We start from the raw sequence: 27,556 nt of genomic DNA on the forward strand, positions 1-27,556 counted from the left end.
ACCTGAGGTGGGATACTCAGGCAACCTGGACAGAGCATCTCCACAAGCCTCCCTTTCCTGCCTGAGTTTAATATTATACAATAAGTGTTCCCTGGGCAGTTCCAGTATGTCCCTCCAAACCCTGGTCCAGAGAGGAGGAGGCAGACACAGCCCCAGCCTTTCGGCAGCCTCAAGGCCCACCCCTCAAGGGACAAGTGAAGAGCACAGCTTGGGGCCCCTGGAGCCCACTGCTGCTGGAAAGGCCCAGAGCACCACAGGTCAGAGTCAATCGAGCACTTCTGGAGGAGAGCCCTCTCCACCCCAGACACCCAGCAGGCAGGCTGGAGGAGGATACCAGCCACAGACACTGCACTAGACCCTCCCCCGGCCCCAGACATTCTGGATTCACACATGAGTTTCCTCCGAGAAATGCCAGCTGGTGGCCACGCACAGCCTCCGGCCGCCAGCCGCCCCAGGGTCAGTGCCAGGGGAAAAATGGCTTTGGTTTAGGGTTTGGGAGTGAAAATAAACACTCTGGATTTTATAGGTTCACCCATGTTGGCTGCTGTTTTCCTTTCCAGCAGCTGGTCAATCAGGCCTTTCATTCAGAAGCCAGCGGCCTCTGAGGAAGCCCTGGGTAGTGCCCTCAAAGCTCAGGGGATGTTTATTTGGGGGAGGGGGTGGGGCTGGGATGGAAAGTGTGACATCTCCCACAGGCCAGCACCAGGCTGACCCTGCCTGTGGTCCCCGGGGGGGTGTGCCGCCTCCTGGCATGGGCTTCTTAGGAGGGGCTCCCTCCCTCCAGGGTCCTCGGCCAGTCCCAGGCCAAGGAGGACAAAGGCTGCCCACCCCCTCGCCACATGCCCACACAACCCCGCCACCTGCATCCCCACCTCTCGTGCCTGCCAAAGAAGAAGCAAGGCTATGAATGAATCCACCTCTTTTCTCTCCGCATGGCATACGTTCTGATTGTCACTGAGCAACCTGGCAGGTTCCCAGCAAGGGCCAGTTGCACACATCCACCCAGGGCCCACCAATCCCTGCATATGGGTTTTGCATATGCTCTTCAGAAGGTGCTGTCAGACCCCCAGGACCCCAAGCACAGAAGAGAAAGTGCTCTATTCACCATGTGCCTGGCTGCCCGGGGCTGGAAAACAGGCCACTGAGAGGAGAGAATGCAGGGAAACACAGCTGCTGGGGGTGAGGAATGAGAGTGGTCCCCCACGTGGGGGAGGAGCAGGGCTGGGAGCAGGAGAGGCAGGTGGCTATGAGCTGCAGTACCATCCTGGGAACAGAAGAGACCCCTCTGACAGAAGAAGTCACTTCTACTCAAGTAAGTGGCAAGCATTTGGAGGCTGGGATGCACTTGTCGGCTATTTGACCTCAAGTAATTTAGTTAAGCTGTCTGCGTCTCTGTTTCCTCACCTGTAAAATGGGTACGTGAAACACCTATGTCTGAGAGAGATGTAAGGGTCACATGCACTGATGCCAGGGAAATGCCTGGGCTCATAGTGAGCACTCGGTAAGTGTTAGTTCTTTAGATACTTAGTGCTGTGGGCTCAAGACAAAGCTCTTCCTGGAGGCCACTCACAGTCAGGGTGGGAAAGAAAAAAGCAATCGGTCCACACAGTGGTCAGGGCTCTGAGAGAGGTGGGGGTGGGGCGCTTGCCAAGTGTTAAGGAAGGGAAAAGTCAGAGCGTCTGGGCTGGATCTTAAAGAATGAGTAGAAGTTTGTTGAGTTAAAAATTGGGAGAGAATGCATTCGAGGCAGAAAGAGCACTGAGTATGAAGGCCAGGAACATGGGAGAGCTCCACAAACGCTGATGAAAGTTGGTGAGGCCAGAGCTAGTGGTTAAAGGCGAACTAGGGGAAGGTGCCACTGATGAGGTCCATGGGGGTCCAATCCACAAAGGAGCTGTCTGCTGGGCTGAGAGTTGGGGATTTCTCTCCCAGTGTCTACATGGGAAATCAGAGTAGTGACGTGACCAGATCCTTCTGAGGCAGTGTGGAAGGTGAAGGTGGCCCGGAGATGACCCTGTGTCCAGGTAAGAAGGGGTGAGGCTAGTCCTCAGAAATATCTCCGAGACATATTTCAGAAGCCAGAATCAACAGGACTAGATGACTCATGGCTTCCAAACTGATAGGCAATAGACAAGTGCTGATGTGATGCCGGGACCACAGTGGGTAATGAGGAAAGGCCTGGATCAGGGGCAGGGGCACAGGGAGTTCAGTGTGGATGGGAACCAAGGAGCCAGTGAGGCATCCAGGGGAGCTACCTAAGATGTGGCTGGATCTAAGGGCTCCTGTGAACTAAAGGCCTAGAAGCTTCTCTAACATGAGTGGTTCCTGAAGCCAGGGAAAGTGAGGGGACCTCAGTGCCCAGAGAAGAGGACACAGGCAGACCATCAGGACCATCAGACTGGGAAGCTCCCGAATAGGAGCAGGTGGAGCAGCAGGAGGCTGCAGGGGACCCTGGATACTTCTCCTGGGGGCCAAGGCCAGAGGGACTTTCAGAAGGAGGTGATGGTCAACAAAGCCAAACCCTGCAGAGGAGTCGAGCAGGCCACCTGACAACCAGAAAGCACAGTGGACCCTGGCAACATCAGCCACCTCCACGCATCCAACAAGCAGCCACGCTCCCACCCACAGGAGAAACCCTGCGCCACGTTTCCTGTGGTCTAAAGACCTGTTGGCTCAGCTCCCAACTCTCAATCCCTGGTCCCCAACTCCCTTCCCACCTACCAGAAAAAGAGTCCTTGTCCATCGAGGGCAGGTCCCGAGCCTGGTACATGTAGCAGCGTAGGTGGTAGCGGTTCCCATCTGCACCAAGGAAGAAAGAGAGATACCAAGTGAGGGGCCAGGGGTGGCTAAGAGCTACAGCTGGGGCAAGGGTAGGGTCTACCCTAGGAAAGGCAATAGATGAAGGATCTGAGTGATAGAAATGACATATGTCACACTCTGTGGGAGTGAGCCGCTCACAGGATCAGAACAGACCACGGCTCAAAGGTAGACACCTGAGCGTCATGTCCTTGGGCCTGGTGAGAGCTGCGAGGAGAGGATGGAGGAGAAGGAGAACGAGAAGCCAAATAAACGATGGGGGCAGCCAGAATGCACAGGGCCCTGAATGCCTGATTCTGAGCACAGAGTTGATGCACACGCCACACATAAAGGGATGTGTGCCTGTGCACACAAATGTGCGTGTGCACATGCCCACCCCACAAAAGACAATGACCCACCACAAAGCACATAGACTCAATTCTCCCTGTATACACCTGACCACATAACCCCGTGAAAACAAGCATAAGGCTACACACCCATCCACATCACCCCCAAAGATACCACCAAGCATCACTTACAATCAAAGATGCAGGAAATCGTGGGTCTGTTCACTCCAAAGCTCAAGGTGGACACGGACACGGAATCTTCACTCCTGTCATCTACCACACCACCCTGGAGAAACAGAGCTGGTCATGGCAGATTCAGGTCCCAGAGCCTGGGGGTGCCAGGAGACCGGTACAAGGGAGTCAGATGCCCAGGGCAGGAAACCTCTAGACAACGCTCTTCAGCTGCTGAGACTGGGCCATTAGTCCCTAATTTTACTAACCAGGGTAGCACATCCTCCTACAGCATCCCCAGACTCCACTGTCAAGTTCACAGGGAAATTGTTCTCCCTTTCCAGTGGAGGCCAGACAAGCCAGAATGGAATTTTGAGTGATTATGGCCCAGGAGGTTAGAGTCTGATAGAAGGAAGGACTCTAGGGAAGAGAATCCAATGGGGATTTTCCCTACCGGGATGAGTTAAGAGAAGCCAAATCTAGAGGGCCCAGTCTACCATCTCTGTCTACCCCTGCATATCTGGACATTGGGTCCCAGCTCTGGGAGAAGTTGCACTGCTCCCTCTGAGCTGTGGGTGAAAGAGGGTGCAGACTGTGGCCAGGACAAGGACAGGAACAAGAGGCAGGGCAGGTCTGCACTCAGGTTCGGAAGCCAGTCTGTCAGTGTACTGCACATAAAACTAGCCTGTCGATCCCCCTGGCTTTGTCCTCATTGGCACTGGGTTTAACCACTGGGCCATACACCAACTTCCTTGGACTAGGTGCCTACCCCTCAGGTGTATCCCGCACCACCTCTGCCACACTGCAGCCTCTCACTGGCATCCTGCATGGTTTGGGGGGGGGGGTGCTCAGGGACCCAGCAGGGACCAAGGCCCCCACAACCCACAAGAATAGGAAAAGTGCTGGTCACCACATAGCCCAGCCTCCAGACTTGGCTTTCTTGGCAAGCTCACCAACATCCTATGGCCCAGAGCCCAGCAGAGGGACTCCGGAGAGCTGGAGACTGTTCCCTCTGCATTTTGAGAGATTTCTCCAGGTCCCTCACCCATCTCCCCCACTCCCCCCCACCCCAACTGTCACCTACTCCACTCTCTTGCCCAGTTCCTCTTCCCAACACACAAGCACACAAACCCTTGTGTGTGAATGAAAACTCTGGCATCACCGCCAATGGCCTGTTCATCTGGACTGGCCCAACCAGAGTGGCCACCTGCCAGGACCTTCCGCCCTGCCCACCACCTGGCCACAACCATCTCCCAGAAATCTCAACCTCTCCCACAGGCCTAGTGCCTCCAAATACAAGATGCATGGCCACTTCTGCATCCTCCTCTCCAAGTCACGCCCACTCTTAGGGCCCAGTCCCAGATCCCTTGTTGCCTCCTTGAAGCCTCCCTGGTTGCCTGCCTTCTCACTTCGGATCTGCCCACACCCAGAACCAGAACCAGCATTGCTACCCATAGCCCAAATCCTTTGCTGGCACTCAATACCTGAAGGGTCCTGATCAGACCTCAGGTTACCTGCCCCGTTTTCCCATTCAACACCAGGGCTTCCCTCCCCCAAACCCAACCCTCAGCTGTAGGCAGTTCAAGCTGGCCAAGACTCACACCTGCTCCATCACAAGCTCTTGCTGTTCCCTAGCTGGAAGTGTCACTGACCATCCCAATCTACCCCCCATCCCCATCTTCAGGGCATCTTAGGACACCCAGGGAAAGCCTGCCCTGGTCATTCTGGGTCAACAAAGAAATGCATCCTAAAGGTAGGCCAGGTCTTCCTCTGCTCCATTCCTGCAAAAGGGCTCATAAAACACCCACACAGGAAAGACAGGTTCATCTGCTCTTCCAGGGAACTCACTAAGGTCCAGCTTCAACCAGGTTGTCTCTGGATCCCACCACAGGACACTCCCCTTCAGTGGCCCCCTTACTTTGATCACAACTCCAACACAAGCTCTAGAACCAGATTGCTGGGACTCCAGTTCAAGTCCTGACATTTATTGGCTGTGTGACTTTGGGCAGCTTGCTTAACCTCTCTGAACAAGTCTCTGTAAACTTGGAATAATTCTACAGTATCTATCTCACAGAGTTGCTGTGGTTGTTAAGGAGAAACATTACATGTTGTTCTTAGCACACCTCCCGGCACATAATAAATGCTCAGTAAATGTTTGCTGTTAATGATCTTATATGAGAAATAAGGCAGAGGTGGGGCAGGAGCAGAGTAGGTCATAAACTATAAAACTCGCAATTATTCTCAGGGGCGGTATCCATATACCTCATACTTTTTCAAAATTATTCCAGAAGCTGGAAAAGTGGACATTTCAGGAGCCACAGCCCTGGGCAGAAATCAAAAGCAATCAATCAAGCAATCAGTCTCTCAACACACACATGCACACACACACACGTGCCCAAAGCAGGATAACAGGGAGGGATGTCATACTATAGTATGACAGGGAAAGACCCAAAGGCCCAAAGGCCATCACTCCTGAACGCCTGTCTCCTGAAGAGGTGTGGACCCAAGGCATCCTGGGCGTCCCCCCACCCCTGAGAAGGCATTTGGCCTGGCCATGCTACCCTGGCATCCCGCCAGAGCATGCACCAAGGCCAACAGCTGACAGCTCCCAGTTTCAGGATTTGCAAGGCCCCACATAGGGCTGGACCTAGGGGGCCCAGCAGGCCACCCCAGGCATCAGGTGCATGACACCAAGGAAAGCAGAGCAGAACACTGGAAGCAGTGCAGTGGCCAGTGCCCCCCACCCCTGAGTGCAACAACCTGTAACACCTGCAGCACAGTGTGCTTCAGTGGGAGGGGGTTCAGCTGGAGGCAGGGTGGAAGGCCCAGGACCCTGTGGCCCCTCTGCCTCAGCCTGGCAACACACTTGTGCCCCCCATGAGTCAGGTGCTAAGGTGAGTGAAGGGAGGGAGGCTGCCTCTGGCTCCCAGGGGACCCATAACTCCTTTGCCCCCTCCCAGTACCTACAGGGACCTCCGTATGTGCTGACAGCTGCCAGTGCACATTTCCACTCACCCCATGCCTCCTCCAGATAGCCTTCCCTAGCTGCCTCCCATGGGCACCACTTCCACCAAAACACCTCTGTCTGGGGTTCGGGCAGCAATTTCTGGGTCTCTGTCCAAAGGCAGTCCACCTTCCTGTGATCAGAAAAGGTGTCCCCCTCCCTGGGATTTCTATGAAGGCAGGTGCCAGGTGTCTCGGACCTAGCTCAGTGCTTGGCCCAGAGTAATAATGTCCATCAGAGGGAGGAATGCCCCCACACGGCAGGGGCTTTTCCACCTGTCCTGCCTCCAGAGTAGGGGGGCCATGGGGCTCTCTGCCACCCCCCCTAGCCCCCAGGCTGCCCCTCGAGGAGAAACCTGCCTCCTCCCTTCCTTCTTCCCCCAGCTCAAAAGGACACATGGGGATTGCTGAGAAGAAGCCAGGAGAACCAGCAGCCAGGCCAGGAGACCATGCACTAAAGTTCAGTCCCTCCCGGCGAAGCCCCAGCCCAGCAGGCCCCCTGCTTCCCACCCTGGGCAGGATTCCACCCACACCGCTGGCCAATGTCTTTCCATCTTCTGGTCCACGGACCTTCACAGGGCAGCCCGGGCTCTGCATGCATCCTCTTCAGACCCTGCGAGCAAAGGGGAGGCCAGCCCTCCCTCCCACCCTAGCCACAGCCTCTGAACTGAGCCCCCACAAGTCTGGATGCCCCCAAACACCTCCAGCCTGATGACCTTCAGGCTCAACCCCCCTTTCTTGCTCCTGAGCCTTTTGCACATGGGTCTGTCTGCTGCTTTCTTTCCCTTCTTTCTCCTTCGGTGTCCAGCCTCGTCCTCAAAGGTCACCCTGCAAGGACGAGTAAGCTCGCCTCCCATGTGCTTCCACCATGCCCTGAACTTCCTCTTAGGGCATCTAGCACCCCCTGTCCCCACTCACCCATCTGTGCCCTCCCACTGAGAGCTATGTGAGGTCTCTGTCACCAGCCCAGGTCCCCTCACATACAGCAGGTGTTCGGTACACACCTGGAGGGCAGGTGAACAAGAGAAGGAGGTCACCTCAGGAGAGAGCAACAGTGTAAGCTATGGGGTGGGGTTGGGGGGAAGCTGGTGACAAAAGCCAGCCTGTCACCCACGTTGGGCGATCAGTCTATATAGTAACAGATAATCCCATGTCACGCTTCCTTCACTAGGAGGTATATTTTGGTTTTCATGTGTACAAAAGTGGGGCTCACACTCCAGAATTTCTCTCAAAGCAAATGATGAAGCCTCATGAAAACCTGATTTGGACTTGGTGATGGGCACTGAGGAGGGCACTTGATGGGATAAGCACTGGTTATTATACTATATGTTGGCAAATCGAACTTCAATAAAAACAAATGTAAAAAAAAAAAAAAAAAAAAAAAAAAACAAATCCCCCCCAAAAAAGAAAGAAAGAAAACCTGATTTGAGAGCTTCTGGGAGGCACCTTATTCCTGCTAGTCCTTTCCTGTCTTGTCCATTGTTGGATGTTTAGCAGCATCCCTGGTCTCTACCTGCTAGATCCCCATAGCTCCCTGACCTCCCAAAATATCTTCAGATATTGTCAAATTTCCCCTGAGGGATGGGATGGGGGATAGAAATTGCCCCCAGTGGAGACCTACTGCTGAAAATTGAATGTGGTGAGGCACCCACAGCCCTTGGCAGGTTCCTGGCACATAAGCAGCACTCAGTAAAGGGTGCTGGTGGAGTCAGTTTGAGTCTTTCAACTCTCCAGTCTCATGCTAAAACAATATATTCCCCCTCTTTAATCTCTTTTTTCTTTAAATTTGGAATCCATCACCTTTTCTCTGCCTCAGAACCTTTGCACAGGTTGTTTTCTCCACCTCGAGTGCCCTCTCAGGTAATCTACCTTGAGCTCTTCCCTCACCTCAGTCACCAGAGTTCTAGATACCACTGTGGCCACCATGCCTTCAGTGGCAGCCCCTCCTCAGCATCTCCTAGGTCTCCTGCATCCATCACCTGATGTGTCTGGGCAAGGCACATACGCTCCTCTAACCCCTTTACTCAGCCCAGCATCAGGCACTTAGCATTCATCCAATGAAGATTTGTCACATAAAATGAATCACCAGCATTCCTTGCTCCAAACCATGTGGGCAGCATTCAGGCCTTGGGTCTCAGGAGAAGAGTCAGGAAAATGTACATCAGACAGCACCTTCCTTCCCTCAGGGGGCTCAGAGGGGGATGCCACTGCAGAAAGAGCAAGCGATATGGACCCACCCCCCAGTGGGGCCATCTCGAGGGTGAAACAGAATGGAGTGGACCCTTGGAAGGCTGCATTCAGGAAAGCTTCCTAGAGGAGGGGAAAGAGAAGAGTGTGGGCACAAGGGGAGCAGCAGCATGCTAGATGCCCGTCCCCCAGAGCTTAGGGGAAGATTCAGCTGAAGGGGAAAAGCTGGGGCAGGGAAAACTATGAGAGGAAGGCAGCTTGCTTCTGCTCTCGCTCAGAGCCCTGGGCAGAGAGTCAGGCTGCAGTGGGAGCTGATGCTTCGCTTTGTGTCCACCCACCCTTCACCCCCGCCCCACACACCACTCTCTCTTCCCCAGCCCCACCGGGCCCCGGGCATTGGGTTTCCCACAGCCACATTCCTGCCTCCATAGCTCATGCCGATGCGACTCCCAGACTGTGGTCTGTGGCCACACACTCCATCTTGGGGCTAGCTGTGTAAGGGATCCTGCTGCTCGCCCAGGGGACTGGGAAGCATCCAACCCACCACTGCCCGGCTGGCAGCCCTGGCTCCCGGGAAGAGCCTGATCTCAAGAGTGCAGGAACTCTCTCCCTCCCAGATTGGGCAGGGCTGCCCTGGGGGTCCCCAGAGCCAGTGGCCAAACCCACCTTATCTGCTAAGGACTCCTGCCCCAGGACCTTGATGCAGCCACCACACCAGGAAGAGATGAACAATTCTGGGAAAACAAGCAGCCTACGAAGGGGACCCCTCGTCCCGCCTAAATTGGATCCAAGACGGAGCACCAGATCACTAGCATGTGTAAAATTCCTCCTATTGCACTGGTTGTTGGTCATACACACACACACACACACACACACACACACACATGCACACACATGCACACACACCCTCTCCCTTTAGCATGGTCTAATGCCTCATTCATACAGGGCCCAGGGAGCTCGCTCAGGATCTATAACCTGGAGGCAGGATGGAAGATGAAGGGGCAAGAGCAGTGGTGAATGAAGCAAAATGACTGGCTGAGCAGAGGGCCCCCAGGACCGAGCAAGCAGAGGACAGAGCCACCACAGCCACACCATGGAGGTCAGGAAGGAAACAACAGGGCCTTGGCGGAATCTCAGGGGACTCTTGGGAAACCCTCTGTGCCATCAGAGTCAAGCAGCCACCCTCCTGGCTTCCTGAGTAGGGCTCAGGTCCAGTGCCTGATGGGCCCAGACAACACAGGTGACAGAGCTGTTAGGAAGGCTATTACCGGGGCCCCTATCTTTTATGTAAACAGCATCAGGGCCCCCCAAAAGCACCAAGTGCTGGCGCTGGCCTCCATCATCAGAAGAGCAGATTATGAAGTTTTCAGGTGTTTTGCAAGCTGGGTGTTAAACACGGCCATTTGTAACAATTAAGTCTTATAAATTTATAACTACAGAAATTTTTTTCAAGAGGTGGGTCAATCTTGATTTGACTCTTGATTTCAGCTCAGGTCATGACCTCAGGGTCGTGGGATCAAGCCCTGCACTGGGTTCTGTGCTGCATATGGGTCCTGCTTGGGATTCTCTCTCCCTCTCCTCCTGTTCCTCCCCACACCCTCTAAAATAAATAAATACATTTTTTTTTAAAAAAAGGTGATAAATACTCAAACTCATCACTTCCTAATCATTTTACAACTTTTGACTATTATTCCACTCCTGAGGGTATTTATATCTAATGTATCTGTGGGCTGGAAACACTATATAACCATCTGCTATGGCCCATCTCCTCCTACCTCCACTCTCGGTGACGTCACACGGCTAGCTTGAAATTGGCCACAGCAGGGATATTTACACCATGGAAACCAACACGTACTACAAACTGGGTTGGGTTTGTTTTTTGGATTCTTTTTCTGGTTATTAAACACTGACTAGTATGCTCTAGGGTGAACTGCCAGGACCTCTCCTTCACTATTGGCTTTGCTGGGACATCCAAGTAACAAACAGCAATGTAGGGTAGTATGCTATAAACTCTGTACAACCCCACCATTATCCATAGAATTTCTCGTAACAGTCATGTGAGGAAACACCACTAGAATCATTATGACTTGCCTTCTCTCTACCTCAATTTGCTCATCTGTAAAATGGGAATAATAATAAACCCTATCTCTTGGGATCACAGGGGAGTTAAAGGAGATAAAACACAGACAGGGCAGAGGGCAGTGCCTGGCACAGGCACAGGCACAGGCTCTAGAATGGCTGGTTAGCATTGCTCATAGAGAGCCAAAGAGTAAATACATTCACCTTTGCAGGCCATATGGTCTCTGTCGCAACTCCTGAGCTGCCACTGTAGCAGGACAGCAGCCACAGACATTGAAGACACAAATGAGCACAGTCATGTGTGAATAAAGCCCTGTCTACACAAGACGGCCGAGGATGGACTTGGCTTGTAGGCTATGGCTTGCTAACCCCTGCTCTGTAAAGGGAGCTTATTATTTTTGCTATTACCACCTCTATCCTGAAAGTGAAAAAACTAGGGCCCAGAGAGGTCAGTGTCTTCCCTAGGATGGTACAACAAAATAACTGGCAGAGCCGGGGGTCTCCCAGCAGCCCCTCAGGGCTCTTCCCAGCTTCTGCTTCCCTGTCAGAACCAGACACCTGAGCAGGGTTCAGGGGCAGGACAGGGCTGAGCGCCAAGTCAGGGCCTTGGGGAGCCCAGGGCCCACATCACAGCCCTGGCCGCCCAGCCTCAGCTTCCAGGGAAACCCCACACAGGCTAGCAGGCCAGGCCAAAGGAGGAGAACACTTTAAAAGAGGGAACTCGGGAACACAGACCTCCCTTCCTAATCAGGGCTGATTGCAACCTTAAGTAGAATAGCAGGAAAGGGTGCAACCCCATTTAATTTACAGCTGGAGCAGGAGCTTGGAAGCAGCTGCAAAAATCCTTGCAAAACTACCGGCCAGCCCCTGGGGAGCTTGGGAATGGAATCAGGAAACCTGGAGAATCCACAGTGCCACGTGTGGGCTGGCTCAAGCATCTGCGCGTATGCATGTGTGCACAAGTGCCCCTCTAGGCTTTCCGTGTCTCCAAATTGGAGGCTGCAGAGAATGCTCAAGCAGGTTTGACCCCTGCCAGAGTACCTCCATAATTAGGACAACCGTATGTCCCCGTTTGTCTGGGATGGCCCTAGCTTACGCCTGTTTCCCAGCATAATTATGAAGAGTGTCTCAGACAACAAGTTATAAGGTCACCCTAGCAACCAAAGATGTAGACCCCAGTGCGCATACAATGATACTGTACAGAGATGGGGCACCCAACACATCTGCCCAGCTGTGACACACACACTCCTCAGCACCCATGCATGCCTGTGTGCTGCCATTTTGTCTTGAGCACACAGACACACGGTTGGACCCTCCAGACGTCAGCCTTCAAATCTTGAATGAGACAGATCCTGGGGTCCACCAATTTGAAGGAACCATCCAAATGGTCCTTCCATGTGGGACAGCAAGGGGGCAGGGAGGCCCCTGCTGGAGAGACCAGCCAGCCTTCAATCAGCTCCTGCTAGCACAAAACCAGGTATAGAACAGGTGCTCAAGTAGCATATTTAAGAAACAGAATCCAGGGAAACACAGAACCGCCTCTCCTGCCTGGCAGACTCAGTGGGGATTTTGGTTACTTTATGAGGCAAACCCCTCTCACTTCACAGATGCTGCTCCCAGATGAGCAGGTCAAAATGCCTGCTCCAGGAACTAGGTCTGGGTACTCTGCATACAGCAGAGCTTTACCCAGGCACAGAGACGGACTCTCCCCTCCTCACCCACATCTGACCTCCTCCTCAAGCAGCTCAAATCCCAAATTACTCCTCTCTGGCACCATTACCCTTCCCTGACTCCCCTTCCCAGCACTTCTGACTCCCACCTGCCCATCTCCATCCTTAGGCTTGGGCTTGCTATCCTGTCTCTGTAGATCCTCTCCACTTCCAGCCAGGACTCAGACTTTGGACAACCAACTAGAGGCTTCTCAGGGTGGGGGTCATGGTGCCAGCTCCTTCCTCTCTAGCTGCCCTGCCTCTCAGGGAAGTCAAGTCACATGGCTACACAAGAAAAGTGATGCCAACATCCAAGGACTCCAGCCAGCTGCCCAGGACCCTCCCTAGGACCCCACTCGAGGGCCTTCTCTAGGAGGAAGACATTATGCCCTAAAGGGAATAGGAGTATGTACTTCGGGGACAGAAGAGCCCACTGTCCGGCCTTGATTCTAGAACTAGCCATTCTATGCCGCTGGGCAAGCCCCCTCTCAGAGCTCAGTTTCTTCTGGAGTAATATTAGGGGCTCAGACTTGTTCTAGAACAGCATTGTCCAGCAGAGCTTTCTGCAATGATGAAACTGTTCTATAGCTACACTGTCCAATATGGTAGCCATGAACCAGGTGTGGCTATTGAGCACTTGAAATGTGGTTCATGTGACTATGGAAGTAAATTCTTATTTTAATTACTCTAAAGGTAAATTTAAATACTCTCATGTGGCTCGTGGCTACTGTATTAGGCAGTACAGTTCTGGAAACTTGGTATCCCCAACTGTAAAATGGGTATAATAATAGAATCCAGTCTTCTGGGGGCGCTGTGAGGATAAAATAAGACCATGCACATAAAGCTGTCAGCCTGATCTCTGGCGCATGGTAAAATGGATTTTAGTAATTCTTATCCTCTTTGGGGTTCTAAAGTCCCTTGAGAATTGGAAAAAACCACGGACCCTAGACCTGAATTTACACATCAAAGACACACACACACACACGTTGCACATACACGTATATCACAGGTGTGCACACATCATACACATCCGTACATATGTGCACATACATATCACACACACAGTCACATGGCACACAGCTTGTGTGTGCACACATATCATCCATGTGTTTACACATCAGACACACTTGCACACACAGATCACACCCACACACCCATAACTATGCGTCCGATTTCAAGGGGATCCAAAGCCAGGTGGAGAGCACCTTTCAAACATGAAAGTTCCTTCCAGCTCTAAAAATCTCTAAGGCTATGAGCACATGTTGCTGAGTCCCCATCTCCTTCCCTCCTGCCCAAGCTCTGGCATCTCAGAAAACCTTTCCTAACACTCGAGGCCAAGCACAGAGACAGGGCTCTGGAAAAATCCTTGCGCATGGAGGGCAGGCCCAGGGCAAGGGCGACAGGATGGATTCTGTGAGCTCATCCCAGCAGCCGTCACCAGAGTTCCCAGAGAGGCTGGTGGCGTCAGGAAGGGGTGCCTGGGTGGGAGCCGGCGGTGGCGGCAGCAAGGGGTGTGGGGCGAGGAGAGGGAGGCTGGATGGAACAGGCTATAATAGCAGCTTTGTGCTCTGCTTCCCAGCTCCCTGGGAACGCCAGGAAGATTATGAAACCGGTGTCTTTGGGAATGCCAGGATATTAGCTGGAAAAAGAATAATACGAAAATAAAATAATACTCGGGATGGAGACAGCAGACGATTAGCAGACGGAGCCAGGGCCTCCCGCTCCACGGAGGGAGCCAGGCTTGGCCCCAGCAGAAGGTTTCAGGGAAAGGCTGCCGGTGCTAATGAGCAGACAGGGCCTGCCTTCCAGCAAGATGTCTTCAGGAGGAAAACTGGCAAGCAAGGCGCAGCCTGCTGGTGGACCTGTGGGCCAGGAGAGGGGTGGTAGGAGGCAAGGGGGCGCCGCAGGCCTAGTCCTCAGGCCCAAACATCCAGAAATGTCAGATTACCAGGAAGTCCACCTGACCACCACCCACAGTGCCTCCCTAGACTCTTTCAAGGTCTGCCTCCAAACATCCTCTTCCAAGAAGCCTCCCTCATTAGACACCATCATTCTGGAATGACCCTTATTCTGCCCTCCAGCACTGCAAAGATGCAGACCCTATTGGGTTTATTTGTACTCATGTGTGAATCAGACAGGGAGGGGCTCCATCCCAGATCACTAGCCAAGACTCCATAGGCCAGGCCTCCACCATCAGATCAGGGGATTCTTAGAAGTGAAGATTACTTTTCTCTCACTAGGGAGCAAGGAGAACATGTCGTCATTCCCTGTTTCCCTCTCTAGGACCCTGGCCACACACCTTCACCAAGTAACAGATACACCCTTGCCTCTCAGAAAGGCATCCAAGTAGGGGAATGGGATGATGTGACCACCTCTCTCATCTTCCTGATGCACAATATATTGTTTCACATCCTCACCACTCAAAGATGGTCCTCAGACCAGCAGCATTGGCCTCACCTGGAATCCTCTTAGAAATGCAGACATCTCAGGTTCACCCAGTCATGGAATCATGAGTGTGCATTTTAACAAGACCCCACACACTGTTCCCACATTCACTAAGCCCAAGAAGCACTTCTTTACATGTGTCATGTAGTTATCCCTTACAATGACCTTAGGATGCGGTGACTTTTACAGATGAGGGAACAGAGTTGCTAAAGGGATAAGTGACCTGTCTGCAGCTAGGAAGGAGAATTCAAGCCAAACCTGCTCCACTGGGAAGCCTGGCCCATCCCACCATGGCTCCCACCAAGTGAATCAGCAGACATCAATGAGCAGTGGGCAGGACTAGTACTCAAGACAGCAGGTGGGTCTTGGCACCCAGACGACTGTACCATCTGCTCCCATGATGCAGGGTGGACTTTAGCCCTGGTGCCTTGCTGGAGCATCAGTACCTCCCAGGATAGAGGACAGCAGATTCAGGGACAGACGCATATATGGGTGACCATGAAGGGGTCAAGGTGTGTGTGTGTGTGTGTGTGTGTGTGTGTGTGTGTGTGTGTGTAGGTGCTGATGGAGATTCATTCACTGAAGTACAGAGTGGTCCAGATAGTTACAGTCAAATGGGCCTGTGGCCCTATCCAAATGCTGGCCACACCTAAAGACTTTCCAAAACTGTGTCCTCCAACTCCAGGTTTGTGGGATCCAGCCTCTCCAACCGCTGTCTGCCTTCTGGTTCTCTATGTCAGCCAAGTTCCCCCAGGACGCAGAGGGCTTCACTATGTTGGCTTCTCCTGCGCCTCACAGGCGAGTCCCATCAGCTTCACAATCAACCACCTCCCCATGTCTGTTGACTTGACATTTGATTTCAATGCTCCCTCACGACATTCTCTCCCGCATAAAGAATAAACGGATTGGTTTCTCTGTTTCTGGGAAGTGCCCCCCTTCATTCTCCCAGTCACCGAGCCATGAAAGCTTGGCAGTGGGTCCCCAGTCTTGCTCATCTTCTTCCCCCAGATCCTGGCCAGCCCCAGAACCCATCCACACTTCCGTCCATGTGTCTCTGGCTACCTCCAGCCTCGCGTCCTCTCTCCCACGGCCCTGGCCTCCCTGCACTGGGCGGCCTGGAAAGCAGCTGCCAGATCCGCCTTCTTCACACAGCACTTAACCGTGTGTGTCAGACTTGCCAGGGCCAACCATGAACTCATCGCAGCCCCAGGCCCACCCCGCCCACCCTATGGCCCGGCAGTGGGAGAAGCCATGCCATGCACCCAGCAGAACCTCTGGGCCATTATGACCCTCCCCAAGCTCTGCCACTGTAATTCCCTCTACTCTGGCCCCCAGCTCCCCCCACAGATGTCACCTCATCCCAGATCACTAGCCAAGACTCCTGATGGTCTCCTGATGGTCTCCATTCTTCCACGCCAACCATCCTCCATGGCTACTTGATTAATAGCCCAGAAGTCCAGCTCTAACCAGAGCATTCCTCTGCTCAACAATCCATGCTGGCTCCCTATTGTTCATTGAACTGAGTCCTATGGCCATCATCCGTAGCTCTTTGCCCAGCACTGTTTGCAGGGTTTTTGTTTTTTTTTTCCTTCCCAGATGCTCTTCTCCCCCTCCTGATGGTGCTGTCAACTACAAAAAAGGAGCATGACCCAGGATAGCCAATCCGAACATTCCATTCCTCACCCTCAGGCTGGCATGGGCACATGACCATGACAGCCAGTCAGTCACACCCAAGACTGTCACGGCATTATGGAGAAAATAGCACTCTCCTCTCTGTGGTTTCCAGATGTGAGGAAAATAGAGGATGCCAGGTGGGCTGTGCTATTTTATCTAGCAGGGCTTTGCTGGCTGTAAAGTTGATGTTGGCCTTTTTTATAGGCACCATCTTTGTTACCACCCAGAGTGAGCCAGTGTGAGAACGAGGCCAAGACAGAGGAGCGAGTCAGAAACAGAATTCCAGATACTGTGTGAACCCCCATTTCCTGCCCGGCCTAATGCCGGTTTCGCCTCTTGGTCTCTCTCATCGATCTGAGCCCTTAAACTCCTTTTCTCTCTGTAGCCCATATCATTGAGCTTCTATTCCTCAGGGTGTCCACCCAGGCTTCTCAGACCTGGCCCTGACTCTGAGCTCTGCCAAGAGCCCACCCCTCAGCTGGAGCCGCAAGACTATCCCTAGGCCCTGTCCTGTGCTCAAGCCAGGCCTTTTCTGACAGGACAGGGGGCGTCAACGAACACCAGCTCCGGCCCATGAGACCTCTAGCTGGGGGTGCTCCAGCTGGGTTAGCAGTTTCCTCCCACCTAGCCTGAGCATGAGCCCAAGCAGCCCAGAGCTCTGCTGTCTCCTTTCAGCCACCCCACAACTTGGCCCCAAGACATTATCAGGTATCTAGCATTATATGACCCCCAGAGGGTTTCCTCTCCCATACTGCCACCCCTAGACCTGGCCCACCATCAAGGCCCGAGAGGGATGGAAGCTCCCCTTGGGCCACCACCAGTCTCAACTCCCTTCCCTGGATCCATCCCATCAGATCTTGGGCCTGTTTTCTGTACTCCCTGACTCAGGGCAAGGCCCCACTGCTCCTCCCTCCAACTGATTCCTCACATACATGCACACACACCAAACTGATACACATGGACACACTCAGATCCCATCAGCTATCAGAGTTGGTGGGACCTGCTCTCGGAGTCACATATCAAAGCCCCAAGTGGTGGGCAGTCCTGGCTGGATTTCAGAGGAAGGGCTTCACGCTGGGCATCTCCTCCCACCTTCAGGAATCCCCAGACCAAAACAGAGTGGAGAATGGCCCTACTCAGACTGTCCAGGAAGGGCCTGCTCACCTTTTGGGGCTGGGAACCTTGAGCTGACCTCAATTCTACTGGCTCCAGAAAGTATACACCAAGGGCAGGATTGCCAGCCTGATGTTCAGTTTCTGGGGTACACCTATCCCCCAAAAAATCTCAGGGATGCCAGGAGATAGGTTCTGTCCAACCAAGGAAGACTCATGTCCAACCAAGGACATGGCCATTCAGGGATCATCAGGCCTCTCTGGCTACTCCCAGGGCCTAGGCCAAATCCTCTCAGGCCCACTCTGTGGCAGCCAGCCTCCTCAAGAAGGGCCAGGTCCCTTGGTTCCAGTCATAGCTCAGACCTGTGACCTCTATCAGACAGAGATCCTCTCTGCCTGTTCCCATCTTGATCACAAAAAGAAACAGCAAGTCCCCCAGTGTCAAGAAGGGAGCTGTTTTGTATTAGGACACCCAGACTGCCCTCCACTTTCCCCACAAGCACCCCCAAAGGAACTGAAGCCAAGGTGACCAGCCAATGTTCCATCCAAAGTCCTAACCTGGGGGGCTCCCGCTATAGCCCTGGAAAAGCAAGCCACACCTCCCTGACCCAGCCACATACCAGAGCCCCCTCAAGGGCAAACACGGCTGCAGGCCCCGTCTTCTCCAGCGGTTCCATGCGGCGGCGCCAGCGGCGGCGGCGGAAAGCATCAGTCTTGCGGTACTCCAGGTGGAACTTCCAGCCCAAGAGCGAGGCGTACTCCCAGCCCTCACCCTCTGCCTCTGCCTGTCTGTGCTGCGTGGGGAGAACAGGACAGACTCAGGCACTGCTCCGGCGGCCTGCAGGAAGGCAGTCCTTGCGCTGCCCTCCATGATTCCCTACCCACTCCACACCAGCACCTTCCAGGTGGGAACAGCTAGGAAGGCCACCTAGAGGAGGGGGACTCTGAGCAGCTTCTGCAATGACAAGAGTCCGGATCAGAAAATCAGGAGGGGAAAACGCTCCCTGGGCTGTGGGGATCCGAGGAGCCAGAAAAGGCAGGTAGGCTAAAGCAGGGATGAAAACATCGGGCTTTGGGTTTGTTTACTTGGATCATGGGTGGATTTCATGAATCCAAGGTTTTCTTGTCATTTCCTTTTTCTTCTTCACTTCCCAGCTTATAAAAATTGAGGGGGGTCAATGAGGATTGTTTTCCCAACCCCAGGCTATTTCTTCCTGAAGCTAGGCCTAGGTCAGTGTGGAAGGTCCCCCTGTATTTCCTCGAGGGGACCCTCTCCCAGGCCTAGAGGGACCTCTGGAAGCCCCTTCCTATCCAGGTGATGACCTGACACAGTCCTCAGGTGCCCCTCAGGCTCACGCCATGAACTAAGCAACAAGTACCAGTCCTGGAGGGCAGCCACATCCCTCACCAGTGATGGAGCAGGCAAGGCACACTGTCTGACAAGGGTCTCCTCTATCCCATGGGTGCCCCAACAGGCAGAGCAGAGTCTGTCTGGCTCACGGCACCACAAACAGTTTGCTGCCCCAAAGCCTTGCTTCTCCCTGAACCCAGTGACATCCCTCTCCAGATTCCCTGTGCCCAAAGAGAAAGGAAGAAATCTGGGTCATGCCAAAGACTACTCCTGGACTGGTGGAGGCCTGGTTCTTGGGCCCAAAATCAGATGCGTGCATGGGAAGAAGGAATGCACAAGAACAAGAGGGAACAAGAGGGATCTGGGGAGGCAGATGCTGAGGCTGTACGAGACATGGGCATCTGGTGAACTCCAAGAGCAGGTACATGCATCGTGTGCACTTATACATGCCTACTCTACTCCTCTGTCCTGTGGGTACCTGGGCACGCCCGTGGATCTGTGTGCTTGCACTGTGTATGTTCTCCAGGGAATAACGACGGAGCCCACCGGGGCCCCTCTACCAGCCAGCACACTCACATGCTGCATATCCTCACCTACTAGCTCCAGTGGCCCCATTCCACAGGGATTTGCCCATGCTGAAGGGAGCAGGCTCCATGGGGAGGATACCCTCCTCAGCCCACTCCCGGCAACTATGGCTGGTGACAGAGCTTAGGGGGTACAACCCCAACCCCTTTGCCTCCAGGTGAGGACAATTTTGTGGTGCTCCAGGGTGTGCCCCTCCCCAAGCCACAGCTCAGGCCAAAACTGACTTGGCCTGATACCACATCCTTGCTCCCAGCACTCCTGACCACACTGCTTCTTCTAAAAGCTCCATGTGGCCAAACCCCTGTCTCAGACTCCACCTCCACGACCCCCGGCCACAGACCCAGTCTCAGTATGTCTTTGCACTTTCTGGGTCTGTGTGTGATCCCAAGCACATCTCCTTGCACAGTCACGGGTATCTGGACGTGTACTGGTGTGATCTGTGTGTGTGCTATAACCTGTGAGCAGCAGTACACGTGCTGGGTGTGATCCATGAGCATCTCCAGGGAGCCCATATGCCTGATACATGTCCTGAGCACACATGCATGTGTCTGTACACACAGGTGTGCACCTGTGCCCAGCTGGCCTCCTGCAGCCAGGGCCTCACCTCTACCCACCACCATCTGCCAGACTCACCCTCTTCAGTGCCTCCATCTGGCTGAGGTCCCTTCTGCGCAGGCGGACCCAGCGCCGCCGACGGTGCGTGTAATACATCTTCTCAGCAGGAACCCAGTGCTTTGGCTTCCGATCCGGGGGGATGGTGATACTGTACTCCCAGCCTGGAGGAAGGGTACCCACTGGCCTTTGCCCAGCCATTTCCCATCTCTCTAGAGGCTAGCTGTCCCACCCAGGCACAGTCACAAGCTCGTGACTGACCACTAACTTAATTTGTAGCTGGAAATGAGGCCTGACTCAGAAAGTCCCCCAGATAAAGAAGCCCAGTGAAGGCCAGTGCCCCAGGGCACAAGGCCCTGATCTCAGCTGTCCCACCAGTACACCTCCTGAGCTTGCTGAGGTGGATCTCACTGGGCTCTACGTGCTGCCCACCTTGCTCATCGACGGCCCGATTGAGGTCCGTGGACCACTCTTCATCTTCCCACTTCCAGCCCAGTGGGCACTCAATGTCATCCTTAGGAAGCACCTTATCCCCATTCTAGGGCAACACCGGACAGGCAAGCATGAGAAGAGACAGATGTTATCAGAGGAGCAGAAAAGATGCAACTTGACAACATACATTCTTGAAGCCCCAGGTGCAATTCCAGATCAGTGTCCTACCGGCACTGGACTTCACACTGTTTCTCTAGAAACCAGAGCATGAAGATGGGGACATGGGAGCAGGGGGGTAGCATCCCATCTTCTCTTAGCCACAGGCCCCTCCTGAGCCCAGAGGTCTGGGACCCCAGGAAAGCAAACCCTCCCTGTCCCTGGAGCATCCACTCACCACATCTGTGTAGTTGTCACTCATGTAGATCCACTGGCCTCCAGGGAGCCGGGTCTGGTTCTCAAACACCTCCTCCACAAAACTCAGGTGGCCCGCGTCCATGTCATGGAGTAGGCTGGGGGGGGGGGGGTCAGAACCTCTGCTGAAGAGAGCCCACCCACCCACCCACCACCTTCAGCAGAGCACTCTTGGGTCCTTAGCCAAGCTTCCTGCATCAGCCTCACTCAACCAATAAGAAGGTGGAGAGGAGAGGGAAAGGAGGGGCAGAGCATCAAGGGAGAAGAGCAAAAGGAGACTCAGGTGGACCTAGAGATGCTCACAGACAGAAGAATACACCAGGGCCCAACATAAAGAAAGAGAGAGACACCAAAGAGAGAAAGAGCCAAAGACACCAAAAGCCTGGTGGGTAAACAACCCACTATTAGTTGTTGAAACGTTAAAGGCAATCAAGCTGTATACTTAAGATTTGCGTACTTGAAATAATATATGTTATACTTCAATTAAAAAAAAAAAAAAAAGGAAAGAAACCCAGTTTGTTGAATGTCAACCAAACAGGAAAGTAGAGAGGAGAAAGAGGTAGGGACAGTGTTGCAGCTGGAGGGCTTTGTTCTGAGTACTCGGGGGGGACGGGAGTGGGGAAGGTTCAGGCATAGGAAGGGTTAATACAGGGAGGAGGAAACAAGCTGTGGCCTCTTGGAGAAGAAGTTTGCAACCAGTGGATGCAAAGTCAGACAGAGGCCAACTTTAGTTTAATATTAAAGAAGTTCCCCCTTGTTCGAGCCTTTCCAGAAACAAGGCTGCCTAGCAAGCCCCCAGCCCCGGAAGAGTTCAAGTGCAAGCCCCTGTGACCAGCATAGGGGCAGTAGGAGCAAGTAGAACCATTTATAGGGCTATGGCCTTTCAGAGAAAGGACTAGGGCAGAGGGGGTCCCCCAGGCTCCCTGTCCATGACTCACGTCTTCTCTGGACACACGAACCAGTCTCCGGCCCAGGTCCAGCCAGCTGAGGGGCGGAAGCTATCCTTGGGTAGCTTGATCTTGCCCATGACATCAGAAAACTTGGGGTAGGTGAGGCCTGTTGTGCCCCAGTTCCCAACCAGGGCCAGTTTGGTCTGGTTCTCATACTGGAGAGCAAGGGATAAAGAGAAGTGAGTGGGGACCAGTGCAGCTTTGGGGGCAGGGGCAGGAAAGGGCAGGACGGCAGGATGGCAGGCACTCACAGTTTCAGCAAAGACGGACAGCTTTCCCTCAGCAAACTGGTTGAACTCCTTCTCATCCACAGAAAGCCCAAACCAGAGTTTCACCCGTATTTGTACTGGCATCCGGGCTCCGGGCACCCCCTCCATGGGATACTAGATACCAGAGAAGGACAGAAACCCCCGATCCCCTTTAGGATCAGGATGTCCCCACTGAGTCGGGGTGGGATCCTCCAAGGACTGGGCCTAGCAGCCTGACCCCCCCTAGATACATGTCCTGTTGGAGGACTTATTAGAAATTCACAGGAAGGGAATATATACTTAAGAAGGCTTCTCCATACCTGCCAAGATTCCTTCTCTCCAAAGGAGACCACATCATCTCCACCTAGGTGCTCAGCTGAGCCAGGCCTAGACCAGCACCCCTCATTCTGCCCTCTCCCACCACATCCCCATTTCTGTTCTCTTCTAGAATAACTCCGCCCAATGGAACTTCTTGCTACAAAATAGTTTATATCCGCACAGTCCAATCACGCTAGCCCCATGTGGTGAGCCCACTGAGCCCTTGAAATGCAGCTCGTATGGGACATCTGGGTGGCTCAGTGGTTGAGCGTCTGCCTTTGGCTCAGGTCGTGATCCTGGGGTTCTGGGATCGAGTCCTGCATCGGGCTCCCCGCATGGATCCTGCTTCTCCCTCTGCCTATGTCTCTGCCTCTCTCCGTGTGTCTCTCATGAATAAATAAATAAAATCTTTAAAAAAAAAATGCAGCTAGTGTGACTGAGGAACTCAATTTTTAGTTTTATTTCATTTTAATTACTTTAAATTTAAATAGCCCCTTGCAGCGACCATGTAGGATAGTGCAATTCTAGAACATATCTTTAAAGAAGATACAATGATCCAGGTCTGGAAGGGGAAGAGGTTAAAACCTCCTCCTTTATTTTAGTTTGTTTCGGGGGCACTGTTATTTTTGTTTTGGCTAGATGTTAGTATACCATCTGATACCACTACCCTTTCAGGCACTTATCAGCAAGTTAACCACTAGTCACTGGTCCTCAATTGCTTATTATCCTGAAACTTTCAGAAGCTCTGCCAAAATGCAAGAACCACAACAGCCCAACATTAAACATTTATTCCCCGCAACTACTTTACCGTGTGATTGAAATCAATGGTCAGCTACAGCCTAAGGAGCAGAAGTTCCTCACTCTTAGAACAACACATTATCCCTTAGAGGAAGTAGCACAAGAAGAAGGCCCTAGGTTTCATGTGCATGAGCCTGGAGGGGTACCTCCTCTGCAACAGGAGGCTGAATGTGAAGAGAAAGGAGTTTTGATGGCTTCAGAAGAGGAAAGGGGAGCCAAGGTAAGAGGTCACCAACAGGTAGAGGAGGCCTGGATCCCTAGAGGGAGAGGCCAAGCCAGGTACGGGGAAAAGGAAGGGGTGCAGGACATGCCAGGGTGATGACAGTCTCCCCCATCACCCAGCCTCTCTGCTTCTGGTTCATCCTCGGTGAAGCCCAGAGGAGGCCCTGAACCCACATGTCACCCCCTGGCAACCTCCCATGACCATTTGCTTCAGCCGTCTCCTCCCTGGGGTGGTTAGTGGCCTTTTTCCCTCCAAACCACCAGCCCCAGGGAGATGGCAGGAATGCCTAACCCCCCCTTCCCCCTCTACCCCCCCACCGCCGGTCTCTCCCCTGCCCTCCCCCAGACGGGGCCAGCCTGCCTGACCCAAAATAGCAACAGCAAATAAAGAAATGTCTAGTTTGGGGCTCCTCTCCCTCTCTACTAGTGCTCATTTTTTCCAACTTTGGTTTAAGTTAAGAAACACCAATGTTTTCTTGGTCTCTGCTTGCTGCCAACATTTTTGTAGAGCTTGCTCAGGAGCTACTGGCAGGGCTCATAAACTCAGTGGGGAAGACTTCGAGAAACAATTCTATATCTTTTTTTTTTTTTTTTTTTTTTTTTGCTTGGAATCAGGGAAAATTTTTCAGTTTGTGTTTCCCCAAGGCTGCAGGGCCGAGAGGTCAGAGCCTGAAGCTCATCCTGCTCAAGTGCTTCCCCACTGGCACTCTAGCCAGACAGCCTTTCCTGGTCAACCCAATGCAATGTGGCAGCTCCTTGACTTCCTTCCCCTTCAGTCCTGCTTGGCAAGGAGTTAGCTTAGGAGATAGAAGCAGGATGCTAGGAGGTTAAGAAAGCACCAGGGACGTGCCCTATAGGCAGGTGAGAGGCGGCAGCCCACTGCCTGACACATCCTCACGCTCTTTCTGAGCAAAGCTGGTCTCTCCAGCAGCCCTGAGTCCAGGTATCTGCTCACCTCTGCCTTATGTTGGCCTCCAGTCATGCTGGTGGAGCCTCGTCTCCCCTGAGAGCAAGGGAACACCCCAGAAAGTAAAGGGGACAAGAAGGAAAGAAACTGATATTTACTGATCACCTCAGTTTAGCCAGAGCCATGAGCTGTATAACCTAATTCAATCCATAACACCCATCAAGTGGGCAGTCCGATGATCATTTTACAGGTGAGAAGACAGCCAGAAGTTCAGAGAGGGTAGGCAATTTACCCAAGGCCACAGAGGCTTCCAGCCAACCCTGCCACCTGTCCACACACACTGTTCTGTCAAAACCTGCCCTCTCTACTCAGGCCAGGGTGGGACAAGAAAGAAAGGCCAATATATGAATGGGTTGACCCACAGGCACTTGAGAGGCTCAAGGCTAAGGCTAGCCAACAATGACTTCCTGGAAGAGGAAAGGTGGGCACTGGTCCTGGTGTGGATGGACAGAGCGGTGGGGAAGGGAAGGCCAAGAGGCAAGGGGCCGGGGCAGATGGACCAGGCTGGGAGGAAGGCCCAGGCAGCTTATAATGCCAACAGAGCCATCTGAACTGAATGGAGAGTGGCGAGGGGAAGGCCTGCCTCCCACCGCCACTCCTCCTCCAGCAGGACAGCCTCAGTGACAGCCCTCCAGACAGGGACCCCGCCCCCCTCCTTCAGACCCAGGGCAGTCACAGCACAGGAAGAGATTTTCCTAAATTGTGTCCTGGCCACCAGGCACATGGCCCCAACCAAAACAGCCTTGGCTCTATGTCCCCACATTAATCTAGAGAGGAGGATCATGGGCACTCAGGCAGCTGCTTACATCTGTGACCCCAGACTGAGCCTGGCCAGTACCCCGAAAGAAGATGGGCAGGAAGCAAGGATGGAGGCTGGAAGAAGATAAAGGAAAGGAGAGGTGCGGGCAGGACAACATGAGGGGCACTGGATCATGAGCCCCCAGCATCCTGATGGGCCAGAGCCACAGGCACACTCAGCGCCTAGACACCAGCCTTCCCATAGGGAAGAACCTGAACTTGAGCCTGATTCCAGTTGGGGTCAAAGCACACAGGCAGGGCAATGAGGTCTGTACCAGTTCTTAGACGCTGGGGTCGGGGCTGAGGGCTGAACCCCGCCCTCCCAGAGACCTGACCGTGAGATGGAGAGCAGCCTCAGGAGTCAGCCCTTCCCAGACAGCCTAAGGGCAGCGGCGGAGGGGGGGTGGTGCATAGACCCTGCCTCATTCATTTCCAGCATCCTGTGATTCCTGCTCTCACCTGCCAACTTTCTAGACCAGGTATATGGGGCCCAGGGACTTGACAGAGGAGAGAGAAGGGAAATGGTTTTGCACAAAGCCCTCCACCCCTTCTGAGAGTCCAGAGACTGTCAGAGGGAGAAAAGGAGACATGGTAGGGGAAGGGAACTACCTGGGAGGAAATATGATCATGACTTGAGAAAAAAGAACCCACTTTCAGAAATATCGTCTGCAGCTTCCCACAGTTCTTGCCACAGTAGCTGGCGCCCCGCCGGGAGAAGAGGACCTCGTGCGCAGGCACCCGCTGGTACGCCACTCGCTTGTTTCCCTGCAGCATCCAGATGATGATGTCGGGCAGGCTGTTCTGGGGCTGGAGAGAAGGTGGTGGCAGTCAGGGTGGGGAAGGCCCACACCCTGCAGCCCACCATGAGCCACTGGAGGCCTCTCCTCCCCCTCTGCCCACCCCTAAGAGCCTCCTTGACCTCCCATGGCTGGCTGGGCACCTCTGTCTTCAGCGGCTATGAGCCCCCAAGGACAGTTGGGGCATGAGGCTGCCTCTGCTCACATGAGGAGCCTGCCAAAAATTCACTGAGCTGAGTTCACATTTTCTGGGAAGAGAGGCTTCTAACTAGAGGCCAGAACTGATGCTTTTAGATCCCCTCCACTGCGTAAATAGGTGCTCCTGGAGGGCAGAGATTGGAGGATTTGATTTGACCTGAGAGATGACATCACACTTAAGATGCTACCCTTTTTCCTTAACCAAGAGCAGCAGTGAATCCACAGGCACCCTTCCCGAAGGACAATCCCTTCCTCCACCCTCTAAAGCAGGGATTCATGGGGTCTGGTCCTTTTCTGGGACTAGAGGCATTGGGCTCTGAAAATGGTGACTAGATCAGGACAAAACTTCAAGGCCTGAGCACCCCTCAGAGCCACTAACTCTGAGTGAGAACCATTGGGTACAGCCCACCTGCTTCCAAGGCTGGTGAGCAAAGTGTGCTCAGTGAGGCGGCACAGGACCTCTAACCAGGACCACGGCTGAGAGCTGATGCTCCTGGGGCCTCACTGGGCATGCCACAGTCTCACTCACTCCCTATGGCATGGATAGGCAGCCCCATTTGCCAGGTGAGGAAATTCAAACTCAAAGAGAGTAGGAGCCAACCAGGTTTTTCAGCCTCTAGAGAGTGGTTCCTAACCACTCTACCAGTGTGGTCTCCAGAGCAGCGGCACGGCAGCTCCCAGGAACTTGCTAGAAATGCAATTCCTCAGGCTCCACCCCAGACATGCAGGGTCATACAGGGCTTGTAACCTGTTTTAACAAGCCCTTCAGGGGATTCTGCTGCACTATCAAATTGGAGAAAGACTCTCTGGGTTCCCTTGCCGACAGTAGCACCCATTTGACCTTAACCCCTCCCGGCCATAGCACAATCCACGCTGAGAGTTCCAGGGGCCATCCAGGTTAAGATCATGGAAGGCAGCCTTTGCCCAGTCCAAGAGGATGGTCTGTAACCATTGTATGGGGTCAGCCTGTGGCTGGGCAACACTGCTGCCCCAGGTAACTGGCCACATGCCCCAAGGCCTGCTCAGGACGAGTCTAAGGCTGACTCTGAGGGACCAACTCTTTGGGCTGCCTTCCCCTTCCAAGCACCTCCTCCCACCTGCAGCACCTCCCTCTCCCCTTCAACAACTTGCTCCTCCAGAAGCCCCTCTCGGGCCCTGCCCTTCCCCACACTCCTTCTGCAGAAATCCTTCCTCACTAGCCCCTGCCCTCCATGGGAACCACACACCTCTGGGCGGACTGGGCAGCAGCTGGTCCGCCTGTGACATATGAGCAGAACCCTGTCCTCATTCTGGACAAATCTGTGGAATGCTTGCTTGCCTTGGGAACTGGGTGGCTACATCTGACC

At 53.5% G+C, this 27,556-nt stretch overlaps 1 protein-coding gene across 1 annotated transcript in view; it reads right to left on the reverse strand.

Moving 5' to 3' along the window:
* The window catches only part of DYSF (dysferlin), a 216,308-nt gene that overhangs the window by 84,234 nt on the left and 104,518 nt on the right, over window positions 1-27,556 (reverse strand). Inside the window, 9 exon segments of the mRNA XM_038561780.1 lie at window positions 2,722-2,799; window positions 3,336-3,429; window positions 18,144-18,317; window positions 20,093-20,235; window positions 20,504-20,609; window positions 20,898-21,012; window positions 21,853-22,019; window positions 22,116-22,247; window positions 25,867-26,022. Of these exon segments, the coding sequence (XP_038417708.1) occupies window positions 2,722-2,799; window positions 3,336-3,429; window positions 18,144-18,317; window positions 20,093-20,235; window positions 20,504-20,609; window positions 20,898-21,012; window positions 21,853-22,019; window positions 22,116-22,247; window positions 25,867-26,022 (1,165 nt within the window).

The sequence above is a fragment of the Canis lupus genome, chromosome 17 (assembly GCF_011100685.1).
Source record: "Canis lupus familiaris isolate Mischka breed German Shepherd chromosome 17, alternate assembly UU_Cfam_GSD_1.0, whole genome shotgun sequence".
NCBI classification, from domain to species: Eukaryota; Metazoa; Chordata; class Mammalia; order Carnivora; family Canidae; genus Canis; species Canis lupus.